General features: G+C 31.3%; 1 protein-coding gene across 1 annotated transcript in view; it reads right to left on the bottom strand.

Annotated features, from left to right (window-relative positions):
* Positions 1-2,936: 2,936 nt before the first annotated feature.
* Positions 2,937-20,175, bottom strand: part of LOC107445593 (acetoacetyl-CoA synthetase) — a 40,754-nt gene continuing 23,515 nt past the window's right edge. The window contains exons 13-18 of the mRNA XM_087161442.1: positions 19,491-19,604; positions 18,620-18,745; positions 17,566-17,635; positions 15,404-15,462; positions 5,965-6,170; positions 2,937-3,183 (exon numbers count right to left, since the gene is read on the bottom strand). Of these exons, the coding sequence (XP_087017568.1) occupies positions 3,037-3,183; positions 5,965-6,170; positions 15,404-15,462; positions 17,566-17,635; positions 18,620-18,745; positions 19,491-19,604 (722 nt within the window). The 3' untranslated portion in view covers positions 2,937-3,036. The remainder of the gene's footprint in view (positions 3,184-5,964; positions 6,171-15,403; positions 15,463-17,565; positions 17,636-18,619; positions 18,746-19,490; positions 19,605-20,175) is intronic.

The following is a 20,175-nucleotide window of genomic DNA, read 5'->3' as shown; positions in this document are numbered from 1 at the left end:
GTTTTCGTTGATGAAGAGTAAAAAATTCAGTCGAAATAATTTCTGATTTGTTTATGTGCGTATTTCAGACGCGAAAATAGTTCTAATCGAAAATTGTATTTCTGTCATTCCTCATCTTGACTAAATCCTTTACATTTTCTTCTTCTAACTGTCCCATTCTCCCTCGGTAAATTCAAAATGGTAGCTGAAGCTCACATCGTGGAAGGGGGGTAAACTCCAGGTATAGTTTGCTTTTAAATTTTATTTGGGTAAGTTTAGGAAAATCACATCTAGATATAAGCCGATCGGATTATATAGGCGGCAGGGAACTGGCCTTGGATCAGAAAAGTTCTGGGTTTGAATTCCGAGCAAGGCATGGATGTCCTTTCATTCTCAGTACTATCTGTCCTTACTGTAGAAGCAACGTTGGCCCACCTAAACCAACGTTGGTCCCTGAAAGAGTGAGATCTGCCCAAATACGCCTGAATTGACAAAATGTCAACCCAGGTGGACAATGAAAAAAACCCATCTACTTATTACAATTTTTATTTGAGTCTAATTGTGGGAAATCCTAAACATGAGATCCTCTATACTTAGTGCAACAATATTTTTCTGCCACTTTTTTTGAAATTTTTATTGCGTTTGGTGCAATTTGGTCTTTTCCAAGTTTCATGCCACATTTCACCTTTTAATAACATGTTTTTGATCTTTTCTCATTGAAACATGCCAAAGTATGCTGCTCTTAAATTTATTAACAAAAAAGACTTACTTCATTTCAATTGAGATCCCTTGCAACAACCAGGGCCTGATTATCACCTAGGCCCAATAGGCACGAACCTAGGGACCACACTTTCTGGGGGGACTCAAAAATTAGTAAAAAGTAAGTAATATTACTTTAAAAAAAATAAATACTGAAAGAAACAGTTTCTCTCAAAAAAGGCATTTTTTTTGTTTCAAATTTTCTTTATATTGTGATAAACCAAAACTCGAGTAAACATTGCTCTAATCAAATTCGTAAGTACAGCTGAATTTTAATTGGTGCTATTTTTACTCTAACGGCTTAAGCAAACGCAACGAGAATGCATATTAGCAAAGTCTCTTATAAATGATTAGTGTCCACAAGAACTAAAAGCTTATTCTTAACAAATATGTAAAGTGGTAGATGGAAGGCTACAATCTACATCTGATTTCAATTGTTTGTAGTCACCAAACTATTTTTATTTTCATAGGACATTGTTTTGTTGTTTTATATTTTGTTTTAATATTTAGATGCGTAAACTTTATCTTAGAAAAATAATCTTCAATTGGCTGCTTTCAAAATTTTTTAGAATATTTCTCTTGAATCATGCAGTTCAATACATTCTTCTTATTGTTAGGACTACTCTTCAGAAATTTAATTTCAAAATATTTTGTTTGGGGCCCGGAAAATTTTGTGGGCCTTGGGCCTGAATTTGTCTTCATCGATCCCTGGCAACAACTAGTAAAAAATTATTGGGGTGCACATGCCTCCATTTTCTAACGCTTTGTCTATATTTGAAACTTTAGTAAAGTGATAGCATTCACACGTAGTGTCTTAAGATCACCATTAAATTAAATTTGCTCTTTCGACAACCAAATATAGTGACACTTTATATTTGAGTTACTCAGAAGCCAGTCTATTTGTTTTTTTATATTTATTTTCTGATTTTTTTACTATATAATACTTAAATAGCCGTTAAGAAACTAGATTTTACAAAGAAATTGTTTTAGATGCCTCTCTCTCGTACGAATGCATTATTGGAAGTGAATTGATGTTTAATTTCCGTAGTGGTAGTTATGCCACAATACTTCCCCACCAGAATTTTATCAGGGATAGAATTCGATGAACGGATACCACTAGTTGCTGTACTTTTGAAAGACCATGAGAGCTGGTTTTTAAGGTCACCGGGTTCTTGAGTGCTGAATGTGAGAGGTGTATTAACTTCACAGTCGTAATCGCTCCTGTGCTGCCATTAGCAATGGAGTGTATGCAGGCAGTCGTTGTGTTTAATCGAGACGAGACTGAGTAGCAACAGCCTGAGGTGGTTGATAATGTCGCAGTAACAAGTAGCAAGTCAACTGTTCAATGTGGACCATCCAACGAAGTAGGCGTTACCAGATTGAAGTGGGAGTTACTGTCAAGAGTTTTGCGAACTGGACGTTACTGCGTGTTCAAATCACGTCCGGGTCACCAATGTGGGGGGAGGAGTTATAAACCATGCCAACAGTCATCTATAAAAGTCATCTATCATGATTGAATCAAGTTAGTATGTCTTATACCAGTGAATTGATGTTTAATTTCGTAGTGGTAGTTACCCCACAGGGCAAATCCAGTCACTTCAAACCAGTTATCCAACTTTTTATGCCACAAACCTTTGACGAGACGGCCCCATATCATTTTAAGTTAGTCGTTAAAACATCGAAACTCTCTTTGCGCAGCTTCCAAACTATAAAACTTTCAATATAAAATTTTCAAACTATTAAACTTTTAATATAAAACATTTTATATAAAACTATGAAACTTTTTATATAAGACTATAAAACTTTTTATAAAAAACTTCCAAACTATAAAACTGTTTTTATAGAACTTTTCATGGTGAACGCATGCTGTTGCCCGTTCCACTGATCTATGGTTACTTAAATAGTAACATGTTCACTTGCTCAATGTTACTATCCCGCAGTACTGCCACCTTCTAAAAACGGCCACTACGCATTTCAAAAATTCCCGTTTTGTGTCACTCTGTTAATAAAATTGTTAAAAGTAAAGTTGGAATCGTAGTGTTAGCAACAATTTTTGTACAAAATGGAACAAACAATACACCTAATATAAAATAAGCTAATGGTAACATGTTCATTAAGTTTTTTTTTTATTTATGCTCTTTTCTTTTTCTTCATTTTTAAGTGGTTAAAAAAAGAATCAAAGTGATTTTGTCTAAGTCTTAAGGTTGTTAGAGAATTTTTTTTTATTAAAAGCTACAGTAATTCTGTTACACACAAAAGTTTTACATTTGTTCTTAAGACTTAGTTCTTCATAAAATCTTAGTTCTTCATAAAATCAACGATTTCTGGTATGTTGCAAAAATGAGGTAAGCAGTTTGGATTTTTGATGGTATTCACTTCAGGTATCTTGTTTGTGGCAATGATGGCTCTCACAACACTTTCCATTCTCTTGTTGTTTAGATTGTACTGAAAAGAAAAGAGAAACAACTTGAATGAAATTCCAAAAAATAACAATTCTTTAAAGATTTTTTAATTTTTTTAAAAATGTTTATGCGTGATAATGCTTTGTACGCATATTAAAAATATACACAGTGTAAAATGGTCTAAGAGGTGATAAGGAATCACAGGTGATTCTTCTGTGTGCTATAATGAATGTGGTCTTAATTGAATTTGATGTTATTGTGACCGCCTAATTATTCTAATTACTCTACATGGCAAATTTTTGCTCATTCAGTTTGTAAATTTAATGAATCAAAGTACCCAAATAGCACAATTCCCGAAAACGATATCGTAAAAACTTAGCTTTGAACATTGCACAATATCGTAGCGAAACATTGTACTACATAAAAATGGACCCCTTTTATAACGTATTTTCAATAACGCGAAACAATATTGTTCGATATTGTAAAAACGTTGGGGAACGTCGATCGATATCTCTCAGTATTTCGGATAGCTCTAAATTTATATTTTAAATTTATTTTTTGGTATTATGACAATTTGACGTCATTTTTTGTCTTTTAAATGATTAATTTAAATTTAAGAACACAATAAAGTTTAAAATGAAAAGTTTTGCAAACAGACTTTCAATGTGAAATCGACGGGAATCGTACAATATCGTACACACAATGTCGATTTTCGCCAATATTGACAATGTCGGTCGATGTAGACTAAAGCTGCTACAATATCCCTGTGCTACTTGGGTACTGAATTCATTGGAATTCCACTGAATTCAGTACCTCGATTCATTGATTGACTCGATTTCATTTTTTGAGTTCTGTCGTTCGCGAACAGAATTTACTTCCACTAGTATTTTTTTGCGTTTTCTGGCATAAAATTGCATTGACTAATCATGATATTTTAAGTAATAATTAATTTATTGTTTTCTTTTATAAATAAATGTTTATTTATTAATGATATGGGATAGTCTTTCATAAAAAGTGACGCTGGACCAAATGTGATGAAATAGATGATAATTTTAAAAGTTTGAATTTTGGATTGAACACTAATGTTATATGATATTAGTTCTAATATTAGAAGATAGGTTTCAAGAGTGTAGCGTTTTCTCGAGCTGCAGTATTATATTGCATCTTTTTAATGTTAAATAATATCATTTTGCTACCTGTGAAGAATAAGCTATTTTCTATCTCGTCAATTTTTCTAAATGTACCAGGGGTAATATAAGTCAATGTGGCTCATGATGGCTGACAATGACGGACAATGATGACAACATTGACACGACGTTCGTCTTGAAGTTATGCAATCTCAATTTTCAAGGTGGCTTAAGTTAGTAACTGGTGGTTGTGGTTGAAATATTTTTTATAAATAAAATAATTAGAAAAAAAACGTTTGCACACATGTATTTTTAGTAAAAATAATGTATTTAAAAAAATTAAAATAATATACGAAATTTTCTAATGTTAATGAAAGTTGTATTAGTAAAAAAAGACGTTTTTAATTCATTTCATCACGTATTATGTTTGAAAAGATAGTAGGGAAAATGCATTTTCAAAACAATTTCTTGGAATTTCATTGAAAGCATACGTAGTATGACAATTTTAAAGGCGAACTCAGGTTTTTACTAAAAATTAAATAGGAGATTTCTACATTTAAAACTAGGTGCGGAGCATTTGATGAGCTACAGAATTATAATATATTTCATCAGCAATTCAGAAAATTCTGATTTCATTAGCTTTAATAATTTGAAGTCAGTAGTTTCATAAAGCCACTCAGTTTAACAATAAATTTAAAAAAATCTTGCCAATGACTAAACAACTGTTAGTAGATTTTTCGAGCGAGAATACCCGTTTTATATATAAGTAATAAAAATGCGAAACTTTTATTACATAGATCAGATGTCCCAAAAATGCAATTTAAAAAATAAATTAAAAATACATGAGATGTGATAGAAATGTACTCTGCTCATTAAAATAGATCATTTTATTTTTCCAAATTTAAAAGTTGGCTACGAGTGTCACTGCTGATTGGGAAACTTTAAAATAATGACAGACTACTCCAACAAAAATATTTGCACTACCTTAGCTATGCTGCCTTTATTCTCAGATTTCATAATGTTGTTGCTGAAAATAGTTGTTCATTTGATGATATTGTATAATATTGTTTTCAATTAGTAGCGCTATCTGTTGATGAACTTTGTTATAAATTGTGAGAGTTGGGGAAAATAAGTTAATTTAATTTCAAAACAGGAGACAGTAAACAATACATCTATATTACTTTCGAAATATTTTTTTTTTATCTATTCCTTTCTTAAATTGTTATAATCTTTTTTATTGTCAGTCAGTAAATAGCGTACACAATGTCTAACTGTAAAAACAAATTACTTTCAGAGATTTTAGTTTGAAATTGAATAGAAAACACATTGATAAAGAAGCTTATAATAGAACCAAAAAAAATCTAAAGTTAGCAAATAAGTAACCGTGTTTGTATCTTCATCATTAATCGAAATCAACAAAAGTAGCCTGAAACAAAAAAGATATTTTTTACGCATGATTGATTTAAATCTTATAAACGAATGATTGGGTCGAAATTCAATTTAATTGGGTCGAAAAACATGGGTTGCAAATGGGGAATGAATAGACCAAAAACAAAATGAAATGTTATATGTCTGTACAAAAAACTCTGGCAGGTCACAATCAATTCAAGAGGGTCCCGTTTACATCAAATAGGCGGGCGATTGTAGGAGCCATATATATAGTAGTTAAATATAAAGCGTTCAAAAATAATTCTTACAGGCACTTCGGGAATTTCAAGTATGACTTGAGGTACGCAGTCAGCCCACAGTTCATCAAATATCCTTTGTTCCACTTTCTCTTTGAATTCTGGAGTGAAAGTGTACCCCTCCTTCATTCGGATAAAGAGAACAGCCCTGTGTTCTCCATCTGAATCTCTTGTTTGACCTACACAGATATAATCCTGAATCTCCTCCATGTCATGAACTGTGGATAGAAGAAAATAATTGATACATGAAATGCAGAAACAGTTGATACACGAATTGTATGATACTCTATGAATTCATTCGTAAGAAAATATTTGATTCTCTAGAAAGTTCGAATTAATTTTGAGTGAAAATTAGAAAAAAAAAGCAATTTTTGTAAACCTTTGTAAAATTGATGTATACTTTTGCAAAATTCATAAAATTTGTTCATTCAAGAAAATAATTTACGCATGAAATGAACATTTGATACACGAATTGTATTATACTATATGAATTCATTCGTATGAAAATATTAGATTCTCCAGAAAGTTCGAATTGATTTTTATCGGGATTCGACTCACTTTCGAAACAAGAATTAAATGGGATTGGAGCAATATAATGATTAGCCACGTTTTTAAGTTGCTTGAGAGAGCTTATTTTCTAAGCATTTATGTGTATATATATATATATATATATATATATATATATATATATATATATATATATATATATATATATATATATATATATATATATATGTAATACAAAAATTAAATACTTTTGTATTAATAAAAGCATTAAAACTTCATTCCTTTTCATTAAATATCTTTAGTAAAGGATAAGGGTAGAAATTCTATTTTGGGACTTCAAGGCTAAAAACATGCCAATGAATAATAATTAGATTAATACTTCAAAAGAGAAGTTATTTTAAGATCTTACACTTCCATATAAGGAAAGATTAAACGATTTGCTTTGAGTAATAAATAAATTTGATGAGGCGTAAGAATACAGAAAAAAGCATATGGCTGGACTTTTTACTCTTTTTAATCATCCTATAAAATGCAGAGCGCAAGATTTTGCGTGGCTTTTTGTTGTTTATCTTGCTAAAATAAAATCCGTCAGCTTAGACGGGATATCTGTTCCCCCTCTCCCGATTCGGAGAGGGGTTAAACTGCTATTTCGCCATCGCAACTTAATAAAAGAAGATTATGCACAATCTGGACTCTTTAATCATGCTTCTCTCACTACTACTATACTAAAAAATATCGGTGTGGATACACCGCATATTATAAGACGGCAAGGATGTGGCTTCGCGCTGGAAACCCCTTAAAAGAAAATTTTTGTGCAATACTATTGCGAACTATGTATAAACTTGACTGCTACTTAGTCGCCTTGGAACTCCCTTTGTTTTGAAAAGAAAAAAAATTCATTGGACTCCTGAGATTAAAAAGTTCTCGATTGTGGGGGGAAATGAAAAGACTTCCCAACCGGAAGAGATCGCCTAACGCCGCCCTGAAGGTCCTGAAGGATTCCTCACCCACCCGGGAGAAAAATTGCTTCATCGGTGATTTTACGGTACCAGAATGCTTCGCTTGGAGACAGACCGTTCGATTTTGCCTGAATGTTGAAAGAAACTGTGACAGCCATGAAAACGTTTGTGTCTACAATGCCTGTTAGTGCCCTCAGAAGCAAGGAAGTGTACGATTTATAGTGCGAAAGTCCTAATCAAGTGTGCGAAAGTCCTAATCAAGATGTTGTGAAAAAAATAAAAAAATAAAGAAGAAGAAAAGAAAAATGTGCGCGATTTATATTTATTAGACGAGCTTCTGCTCCTTTAGAGAAAATTCTTTCAAAGGAAAAGATTTATTTTCTCCTTCGAAGTGCTTTTTTTTTTAAGTAACAAAAATGAATCCAGTGAACATCTGTATATTTTTTTTTCCCTCGATAATGAATCAGTTTTACTTCATATTTTAGTAATCTAATTTTTTTTTATTTTATTACGAATCTTTGGAAGAGTGAAGTATGAAGTGCATTCTTGTGTTTATATTGTTTTTTTTTATTTTTATGATATATAGTTTTTTATGATATAGTGCATTTATACTGCTTTTAAAATGTTTTTAAAAGAAATAGATGTGGTTCAAACGTCAATTAAAGTAACGAAGGCAAACAAAATTAAGTTATTATTTAAACTTTTATTTCCAAATGATTTGTCTAGATTAAACCGTAACAAAATTCTTAATTTTTCAGAATTTTCTTTTGAAACTAACACTAATGAATTTGCAAACAAACTAAAAGAAATTTGTGATACTTTTAATTTTTCGGATTTAATCAAAATTTCAGATATTCTAAATATTTCCAGTGAAAGAAATAAGGAGGAAATTGCCAAGCATATTTTAAATTGTTTATGTGATTTTAATCACTTAAAAAATTCGATCGTAAATGAAAATCCCTCCGAAGATGAGGAGGAAGCTATTCAGTTTAAAAGTAAACATCGAAAAAATAATAAAATTAAGAATACTATGAATATATACTTTATGATGGTATGACTGTCCTCTTTCCTACTATAAATAACCTTTTTCCACTATGTGAAAAAAATTATTTACAGCAACAACAATAAAAACATAATAATACAATTTATCTATTTAGTGAACTAAACAGAAAGAAAAATTTAAACATTTTATAACTATTCTAAAATAACTTTTCAAAAATTTTCACACAAAAATATACAAAATTTTTATGCAAAACGACCTGGACAACAAGTGTCATTTAATCAGAATTTAAGATTCTGTATGGTTAATGGGGTTTTTTACTAGATGAAATTCTGTATTCCCCGTTAAAATGGAGGAAAACAGAGTTTCATGAAGCACTGTGAAATTGAGAGATCCAGACTGGATGAAACAAAAATAGTTTAGAGAGTTTTTTCTCACTGTGTTGAGAAAAAAAAAGTTCATGTTACTTCGCCCTCACTCCTAACTGATGCTGAGGTAAACATCTCCACACAACGCGATTCGGATCTCTCAAAAAAATAGGGATTACTTCTTCCCTTGAAGAAAGTAAAAATTTTCTGTTGGCGACTATTCATGATTTAATTTTAACATTTGTGGGTTGTGATATTTCCTAAGCTTTGAAACATGTACTATTTCAAAATTTTGTTTGCTTAAATTATTCTTTTTATTTATTTTGTAATTAACTTCTGAAATTTTTTGAAGAATTTTATACGGTCCACTAAAAAGAGGTGACAACTTCCTCGTATTAGGATAAGTAAATTCTTCAAACAGAACTAATTCATCATTTTTAAAGTCTATATCTAAAAATCTAGAATCATAATAAATTTTATTTCTTTCATGATATTCTCTAGTTCTTTGAATTGCTATTTTTTTAGCTTCTTCAACAGGTGGATAGACTTTTTCATTTAAGGGATTTTCGTAGGGGAGTCTACCATGCATCAGGTATGCAGGTGGAAATTTTGTTACAGAATGGGGAGTTAAGTTATAAGTATTAACTATATCTTTCAACAAAACAGGCCAGGGAGTTTTAGTAGGTTTTTCATTAATTTTACATTTTAAACGGGTAATTATTGTTTGACCAAGGCGTTCAACCTTGCCATTAGACTGCGGATGATGTGCAGTTGTCAATAATTGTTGAATTTTATTATGTTTCAAAAACTTTTTAAAATGAGAAGAAGTAAAAGCAGCGTTTCGATCACTCAACAAGGATTTAGGGATTTGATTTTGAAAAATTTGATGCAAAAAATTTGTATAAGTTTCTGAGCTAATGGATTTTGATGCAAAAGCCCAAATGTAGCGTGTAAGGTGGTCAATAATTAAAGTTAAATATTTCTTTGTTGAATTATAGTAATTCAATCCACCAACACTATCTATTGCTAGTAAGTCAAAAGACTGATTAACAGGGGGTAAGGATTGTAATAATCCAAATCTTTTCTGTCGCGGTTTTTTATTTAATTGGCACGTATGACAATGTTTACAAAATTTTGTTATATCTGAAGTTATGTTGTTCCAATAATAAACAGGGGTTATTAAGTTAATCATTTTCTGAACTCCTGGATGATTAAATTTATCATGAGCACTTTGCAGAAGTTTTAATCTTAACGAAAATGGAACAACTATTTTAGTAAAATTTTTCTTACGTACACACAATACATTATTGATATCAATAAATTTACCTTGTAAGTTATCTTTCCTTTGAGCTTCCACTATCTCACTCAAATTCAATAAATGTGAAACATAAACATTATTATTTTTACTATTACTTTGGACAATTGAATGTGTTGCATCTCTCGAAAGCCAATCTGCTTCAAAATTAGCAGAGCCTTTTGTGTATTTAATATCATATTCATACATACTTAACAATAATGACCATCTAAATAATCTACCTTTTAAATTTTTAACATTTTTTAGCCAAACTAAAGCAGCATGGTCAGTATGTATGGTGAATTTTTGTCCAAAGAGGTAATGATGGAATTTATTTAGAGAATCGACAATAGCAAGACATTCAAGTTCTGTAATTGCATAGTTTTTTTCATAGTCCCTTAATGAACGAGAATGAAAAGCTACAGGATGCAATACACCACATTCATCTGTCTGTTTTAGCACACATCCAATTCCAACTAATGATGCATCAACAAAAAGATGACATTCATGATTAGGGTTAAAAATTTTCAAAATTGGTTTACAAATAATAGCATTTTTTAAAAGTTTAAAAGATTGTTGACATTTATCTGACCTCACCCATTTTACATCTTTCTTTAACAAGTTATTCAAAGGATGTCGAATACTTGCATAACTATCAATAAATTTATTGTAAACATTTATTGATCCGAGAAATCTTTGTAATGATTTTACATTTTTAGGGGGCAATAATTTTTTAATCACTTCAATATTATGGTTATCGGGTGATACAATTCCATTTTTAATTTCATATCCTAAAAATTCTATTTGTTTTTGCAAAAATGAACATTTTGAAAGTTTTAATTTTAAGTTTTCTTGTTTACAAATATCAAAAATCTTTTTAAGATGGGTTAAATGTTCATCATAAGAATTAGAAAATATAATGATATCATCAAAGTAGTTTGTAGCAAATTTAATTTTATGTTTATTTAAAATTCTACGAACTGTACGTTGAAAAATGCTCGGGGCATTCTTCCAGCCAAAAGGTAATCTTAAGTATTCAAATAGACCATTGTGAGTAGCGAATGCTAATTTCTCAGTGTCATCAGGATGAATACGAACATGATGATATCCCTGTGATAAATCTATTTTAGAATAATAACTACTATTAGACAATTTTTCTATTAAAGTTTGTATTAAAGGTAGAGGTTCAGAATCTGTTTTTGTAATTTGATTTAGTTTTCTATAGTCGATACATAAACGACTCTTTTTATTTTCATCTTTTTTAAAAACTAAAGTTACTGGGGCAGCATAAGGGGATGAACTTTCTTTTATAATGTTATTTTTTAACAATTCCTCTATTTGTAAATCAATTTCTTGTTGTTGTTTTGGGGATGTTTTGTACGGCCTTAGAGATATAGGTAAATCTGAGGTTAACCTGACTCTTTGCGGTTCCATTCTAATTTCTCCTACGTCGTGTTTGTGTTTCGCAAAAATATCATAACTTTTTAAAATTTCTTTTAAGTCCACATTTTCTATCTCGCCTTCATTTTTTATTTTTTCGTCGATATTAACCTGATAATGTGTGCTCCCATTACCTAGATCTATCTTCGAATCATTTGAAATTTTTGGACATTTTTTCTTTTTCCTATTTGTCCTTTTCCTTTTATTTTTGTTACCCTTTACATTATTTTTTTCAATGTTTACTTTTACTGAAACATCTTCAACTTTTATTTTTTCAACATTTTTACCCTTAACATTTTGAGAATTTTGCTGTCTAATGTGCAAAGATAAGTTAGAACTGTTAAAATTAGCAGAGGTGATCAATCTCTTACCAAATTGAGTAACAACTGGCCCGACACAATCAATAAACAAACAAAACTCTTTGCAAGCCTGCAACCCAAGTAAAGCATATGGTAAATCAGTATCAATTACAAAAAACTTAACTGACTTAACAATTTTGCCTAATTTAAGGGGAAACTCACAAATTTTGTTAAGTGTTAGTTGTCCTTTCGTTTGGGTAACCTTTAATTCCTTACATTTTTTAATAGGAATATTCAATTTTAACACCAAATCTTTTGGTATTACATTTAATGTTGACCCGGTATCAACATTCAATAATATCTCTTTTACTTTTTCATTTTGTTTTGGACGTCCCTTTAGGTATTTATTTTTCACTTTACCTCCATTTAGGTATTCATTTTCAACTTCATATCCATTTTCCACTTTATATCCATTTAGGTACCTATTTTCTACTATATATCCGGATATTAGTAATTGCTATTGATTACTTGTCATATTTTGAACGTTCACATCAACCACATTACTAGGGTTGTTTACACACGTGGAGCCCATGTGAAATTGATTCAAAAGTCCTTTCTTTGAGCAATATTTACATTGATTCAATGGGTTCTCCTGTGTAGTATGATGTATTTTGGGTTTTGTCACATTCGGGGTTACATTTTTATTTTTAGGACAAGCCGGGGCTTTATGTCCTGGTGCATTACACTTAAAGCACTTAATGTCATATTTCGGGTTTTCTAACTTCCTAACATATGGTCCCTTATTAGCTTGAAATTTATTTTTATCTAAGTCACTTTTAATTTTTTCATAAAGTTTAAGTTTTTGTTTAAATTCAAAAAGATTACTGGCTCCATAAAGAACTGTTTTATTATTTGTTTGGTCTGGTATTCCTTGAATTATTTTTTTTAGCGAGTTGAAAAATTTTTGCACGCTATTGTAATATTCGTGTTTTCAAATATATTTCGAAATTTTTTTTTTTTATAAACTATTCATTGTTTTTTTAATTATTTTTTCCATTGTCTTTTGAAAAAATTTTGAATTGTAAGGCATACAATTTCTTACGATATTTTAAAGTATGTAACTTAACATGGCAAAATACAAAACGTGGGGGAAATCGGTAGAATAATTCCTGAGAAATCAAATTTTAAAGAAGCCGTATATTTTAAATTCTATTTCACAGCAACTGTTCAATCAATTTCGCTTAAATTATGTATTTTGCCGTGCAAAATTACGTACGTTAAATTGACGTAAGCAATTCAAAATTTTTTCTACTGCTATTAAATAAAATTGCAAAAAATAATAGATATTTATTAAAACTTATTTTTTTTTCATAGAATTATCTTCAGATAAAGGAATTTTATAATTGTATGCGAATATTTTTCAACTCGCCTTAAAAGTTCTCAAGTCATGGCGAAATATTTTAAAAGTAAAATTTACATTTAAGGGGTTCAAATTTTGATCGTTCTCTTGAACAACTGTGTCGATCATATTTCCTAGATTGTAGCTACCCCCTATGTTTTGGGAGTTAGAAATCCTAACCCGTTGAAAAAAATGTATGTTTACTCAGACAAAGTACGTTTTTGTGTTTGATTACGTAACTTGAAATATCGTTTGCTCTAATTAAACCCTTCCTTCTCGCTCCCGTGAAAATGACCGGGTGAAGTTTTGCCCTCTATTTCTCGCTCCCGTGATATTTCTGGGCTGGAGTGTTCAGTTGTAACGTGCCAATAAGAATAAAGCTAATTAATTTCTTTTGCCCGGAATGCATTTTATTTCTCATTTTACACACCAGATGGCAGAACCAGGATATTTTAGAGGAAATTGTAGATAGTTTGTTTATTTTAAACTAGATGTCAGCACTAATCAGATAGCACTAATAAAAAAAATAGACACTTTTATGACCGTTTTCGTGAAATTAACCGATTGTTAAGGGGTTAATTAGCATTTTCGAGGTTATCCGCTCGAACAATTAAGCCGGAGTTCTAGAACCTGAAGATTTAATGATTAGGTCAAAAGTTAGTTTTGGTGGTCTGTTATTTTGTTTGGCGCATTGAACATTCGTTCAAGTTAAAATCCGATTTCTAATCAGTACAAAAAGCGTTTATAAGAATAAATTGTCAAAAAAAAAAAAAAATCATATAGTGTTTCATCATTTTAAATTTTATTTTTTTGACACTGTGAAAACTTTTAATGTATTTGAACACCAAACCTGTGAGAACTACTATATTAATCTGTGGCAACTACACCAAAAATAGTGATGTGAAACGCCGTGGATAGTTCTTGGAGTCGTAACCACAAATGTACCATTAATTTTCTTTTGGTGTTAAGTGATTGCCACTATTTTTTGTGTTTTAGTAATACCTAAACTTGTGACAACATAATGAGAAGTAATCGTTAAATTCAGTAAATTAGTTTTGCGATACAATTTCGAGCAAGAAATATTAATGCATTAAGTAAAATTTGTTTATCAACACACGTTATTTACGTGTTAATTCACCTGGCAGACAGGGCATTGAATAGGCTTAATGGAATTAGGCCTAATAGAACAGAAGTTGATTGAAATTAAATATTACAAAATAACTTAATATAATTAACACATTTTTGTAAACCTTCTTATGAGAGAATCTTTATTACATAAATAGAAAAGAAAACTCTTTTTGTAACAGTAATTGTGTTCCTGAGTAAAGTTTTTGTAGCGTGTGAGATGGCAAAAAACTTATACCTTTGTTGCCCGATAGTAAACAATCAATCGTTGTAATCTGAAGATTTTCAAATATAGTAAAAATTGGCGTTAGGAAGCTTAAACAATTTATGAGTGTAAATACGTGTGAGCGTGATGCAGGTATTCCTTCACTATTTGTGTTTTAATTTAAATACCCCCTTTAAAGTGTATATGTGCCGACCGGCCTGTGTAGGGGGGCAGGGAACTGTCCTTGCACCAGAGCAAGGCATGGATGTTTCTTTCTCTCTCTGTGTGCTCTATGTCCTTTCTCCTTTGTGTGTGAATGTGATCAGCCTTATAAACGGGTTGTGGTTGTGTGAATGGAGTGGCAGAAGTTAAATTCCTGGCCATAGATGGAGCCACTGAAAAACAGGAACAATCGCACCCCCAGTGCCTAAACAGGCATACGACAAAAAAAAGTGTATATGTGCGTTTCATTTGGTGTTAAATTGAAGTAAACTATTTATTTACAGAAGTTTTTCAACACCGAATTTGTTAGGTATTACACTACAGTTTTCAGAGTGTACTTTTTAAAAGCAATGAGTAAATTCAAAATAAATTTGGAGCAGTTTTCCTGTACAAAAGAGTTCTTTTATAGTAAATATCTAATAGGGAAGGTACAACTATCTAATAGGAATATAAGTATCTAATATCAAGTTACCTAATAGGAAAATTACATAATATGTAGATGGTAAAAAATTGCGAATTAGTTTCTAGCCAAGTACCTTGTCTTGGAATCTCATATCGGAAAAATAAGTCGTTGAAATTTTTAATGTTGATTATAAAGAGGTATATATAGCTTTATGAGATTAATATTCTTACTTGCAGCGTAAACATCTCCAGCACCAAAGCGTTCACCGTATTGCTTCAATGTATCATCACTGAAAAATAAGGGTGGAGGACAATTATTTTAAATGAAACAAAAAAAAGATAGCAACGCCCAATTAATTTGTGTTATTTATGTTTATATTTTATATAGGTTATGTTTATGTCTTTACTTCTTTTTCTTTATTGGCACTACAGCCCAAGGTGGGCCTTAGTCTGCCACACAATATTTCTACCAACAGCTCTGTCCCTGACCATGATCTTCCAGTTGGAGATCTTTAAATCTTCCATCATCCATCTACCTATTCTTTGGTTTGCCTCTTGGCACATGTCGCAAATGCAAGATATTTACTGCTCGGTTGTCAGGTGATCTCTCAATGTGACCAAGCCATGAAAGTCTCTGTGCTTTGATGAATTTTACAATGTTTATATGGTTGATAAGAGCTTCGAGTTCATCATTAGCTCTTATTCTCCAATAATTATTAGTTATCTGTATTGTGCTATAAATTATTCTAAGTATTTTTCGTTCGAAAGTTAGTAAATTATTCATATCTTTTTTTGTAAGTGTATTAAGTTTTTATACACTTTTATATGGGACTTGCTCTAATATTAGAGTGATTCCCATTTAAAAGTATATAAAAACTTATCGAGATAATAATTTTATTTTATAAGTGTCGGTTGAACAGCTGACTCAATTTTGGATTCACGACTATTAATCTTCAACTTTGCAGCCTTGTAATTTTGAACCCAATCCGGAAGACAACGGAACTCCTGGATCAAATATTGGGAGAAATTTGCCTTCGCGGAGGACTTTTTGATGGAACTAACTTGCATTTGCGTTACATGGTGAGGAAAACCATGAAAGCCTTCTACGGTTAGACTGATGGCTAAGGGACTCTAACTACTGATCCGCCTACCACTGAGGATATTTTACGTCAGCACTGTGGTCGCTGCGGGTCGGGGGCGGAATTCGTATCGATAAACCATGGTTGGGATTCGAACTCAGGTCACCTCATCGGGATCCGAATGCTCTATCATCTAAGCCACCACGGCTTCTAATAAATTTGTTTAAACTCCATGATTACGATCAAAATGAATAAATGCAATGTACAAAAAGCATGATGTTTCAAAATAATATTTAAGAGTTGAAAGAGAGGAGAATTTGAGTTTTAAAAGTGAGAAGGTAAAAAAAAACCTTATACTTTTTTGTGTTAGCAAAGATTTGTGGAGAACAACAAATACTTGAACGTGTTATTGCTAGTTTAAAATTATTTTGAAATATTAATCATATTTTAATCTACTGTGTATTGAATTATAATTAATTTAATTATGCATATAAAACAGGGTTTACTTTAATCATCACTTTTGATGCATCTTTTTAGACCCTTTTTAAGAAATTAAATCAAATAAGTATACGCATTGGAGTAGCAAGTTAAAGTTTAAGTTAGGATAAAAGCAGAAACGTTATTAGAATCAGACGAATCAGGATTGGGAAAAAGGCAAAGTCAAAAACATCTAAACTTGCAGATTGAAAGCTAAAGACAACTTCTAATTTTCCATCCGCAACTAAATAGGTTTGAATGCGTGTTGAATTTCGCTTTCTTCTTTAATGATTCATTAGGTTTTTAAAAAGTTTTTCTTCTTTCTTTTTTTTCTTGCTTAAAATTTAGTTTGTAATCCTAAATGTGCATACTGTTTTTGACTTTGTTTTTAAAATTGTATATTAAGGTCGGTAATTATGGAATACCTGCATTCACAGTAGAAAAATTGAAATGATTTTGCTTGTTTAAAATTTAATTTGTAATCATAAATGTGTACCCTGTTTTTGACTTTATTTTTGAAAAGGATCATACAAGTATACATTAAGGTCAGTAATTACAGAATACCCTGTCTTCACAGTGGAAAAATGAAATGTTTTTCTGATAAGAAGAGAATTTTTTAATTTAATAATACTTTCGGCTTTCAGCTGTTACTGACTTTTTAGCTAGCCCTAACGCTAAGTCGTTTGGGCTTTTATTTCACGTGAATTAATTAGTACACCATAAGATATTTTAGAGCCCACTTTAGGTAAATCGGGAACTTAGTTTCGGGGAAAAAAGGCAAATATATTTTAAAAATGATTCGCAAATTCTAATCAAATTTGTATAAAGAACCAATACCTTCTGCCTATAACAATGAGACCTTTTGTTTTAGGGTTTATGTATACTTCATCGTGTTGACACCAGTAACCTGAAATGAATATGAATATTTTATGATAAACCATCATTACATTTTTTAATATAAACGTTTTCTTGAAAACAAAAATCATATTAATCATATTCAAAATATCTTAGCTTTAAACTAGCAGTTCTTTACTATTTACACCTTCGATCCATACCTGATCACCCGTAAAATTGAAATGATCTGTTTTGAATGAAAATATACAGATACACGATGTTCCTTAATCATCGCTTTCAATCCTTTGACGCAGATCTGTGTCCCTTTTTCATATTTTTTCTTAAACTCTGTTTTTTTTTCAGGTGCATTTTAAGCTGAGTCCAGAATGAAAAGATAATAGACAAAATTATAATGCAAGTTACAAAAACAAAATCTGAAACACTAGTGCGGAAGGTGGGATGGAAAACATCACGAAAAACAAAACCAGTTTGATTTTCCGATGAAATTTGAATGCATTTCTAATTATTACTTTTCATTTTTTTTCCATTTCCTGCAACAATCAAACAGGTTTTGATGTTATCAGTCCCGTTAGATATGAAAACTTTTTTCTTCTTTACTTGCTTAAATATTAATTTACGATTCCTAACCTGCTCATTTTCTGACTCCAATTTCGACAAGAATTCCAAAAATATGCTGAGCATGGTCATTATCGAAAATCTTGTATGTTTTGATTGGATCAAAACATGCAAGATTTTTTTATTGGATCAACAGATGTATTGGATTGGATATTGATTGGATCAACAGATGTATTGGAAAAGAAGAAAACAGTTTCTAAGGACATTAGAGAGATTTTGCGAAGCGTTATAGTTTTACAAACTCTAACAGTAACGTTATTTGTGCTTCATAGCGCATGCGCCAAAATTTTCCTACTAATCGCTGCTTCTCTAAGAAGCAGATTATAAGGTTTATAGCGGTTGACATATGACAGTCGCTATGCAAAATCTCTCTAACTATAGTGACATTTTCCCTTATCTGAGACATAAAAGTAAATATTACCTGGATATTTGGTAAGGTAAGTCTTTTTCACTATGGTGTTATCATTATCTTGGAAGATGTGAGTAAGGAGAGAAGGAGTAGGCTTAGCTAACACTAATTCCCCTCTTTCACCAGTAACAGATTCACCTGCAATTATTTTTAAAAATGGGAAGCACTTTACTGAAATTCAGGTTATAGGTAGATGTATTTGAATATTGTAATAATTTTTCATTGATATTTCAGTAAAATATATGAAAATTCAGAGTGAAAAATAAGCAAAACAAGAAATGTTTGAGAACAAAAAACAAAGCAAAAATAGGGAAGTGTGTTTGAAATTTATAAAGTGGTCTGTTAAGAAAAGCATGAGAAATACAAAAATCGTTTGCGTCATTCTGTAGTTGACTATAATAGTGAATTAGAATTTTGCAATCAAATTGTTTTAGCTTTCTTTAAGTTAAATTTTTGATAAAACATATTAAGATTTGAGCATTCTATTTTTTTTGGATAAAATAACAGATTTTTTAAGCATAAATTCAAAATAATCGGAATTTTTACACATTATGATTAAATTTTGAATAACGGAAAATATTACCACTTCATTAACAATCGTAATAACAAAAATGAAAGATTAGTTCCAAAATAATTATAATTTTAAAATTATGTAACTTTTGTATAAGAGAATTAGTTTTTACAAACATATTAAAATATATTAAACATATTAGATTAACATTAAACATAGCATTGGATTTACGAACAACGTTGGCCCACCTAATAGGGTGCCCTTGAAAGAGTGGTCAACAAATCTGTCCTTATAAGTCTGCATTGTCGAATGTCAAAACAGGTAGGCATTAGGAAAAAAAGGATAAAACGATACAGAAGGATCATTGCCTACCTTTACTATTGATGCATCGAATGTCCATTCCTAAACTGAAAACTTGAAGTTCTGGGGCATGTGAAGGTAAATTTATATCGAGTCCAGTAAATGATCCAAAGCTTTCAGTCGCTCCTGTATGAAGAGAAAACGATTGCACTTTAATTGCTATACAAATTGACAATTGCTATACAATTTATGACAAAATATAACATTACAATGTGTGGTGTGATCATGGGATCACCACAATGTTTACTTTTCCCAATACCTACTGGGCTGTCTCCAACAGGAGCGGGTCGTCGGGCTACCGAAGCGGGGGTGCCATCCCCTCCGCAGAGGATCAAAATTGTGATGGCATGTCTTCGGATCATCCTCCGGGATGTTTCCCAGACCGTCGCCAATAGCCCATTGTGCAGCTCTAGTGCGACGTAAATTAACAACAACAACAACAACCAACAGGAGCGCCCTCTTCGTTGCCTTTGCAGGATCTCTAGGGCTCGACTCCTAGCTCGTCTTTAGAGATTCTCGCAACCGCTAGGGAGGGGACGTTATCTTTTGGAGATAGACCAGTATTCCCCGTGGATCTTAGGTGTGAGCAGTTGCTTTTTTAGAGCTTCGTTTTTTTGATGTTTTCCCCCTGTGTGCTCTATAGTCAATTTTTTGAATTTTACCATTTTATAAGTTTCTGTGACCTTATCTTCTAATT

The sequence above is a fragment of the Parasteatoda tepidariorum genome, chromosome 4 (genome assembly GCF_982258835.1).
Source record: "Parasteatoda tepidariorum strain Cologne lab strain chromosome 4, Ptep-v5.0, whole genome shotgun sequence".
In the NCBI taxonomy this organism is placed as follows: Eukaryota; Metazoa; Arthropoda; class Arachnida; order Araneae; family Theridiidae; genus Parasteatoda; species Parasteatoda tepidariorum.
Note: the sequence above shows the minus strand (reverse complement) of the source record. Positions and strands in the feature narration are given on the sequence as shown.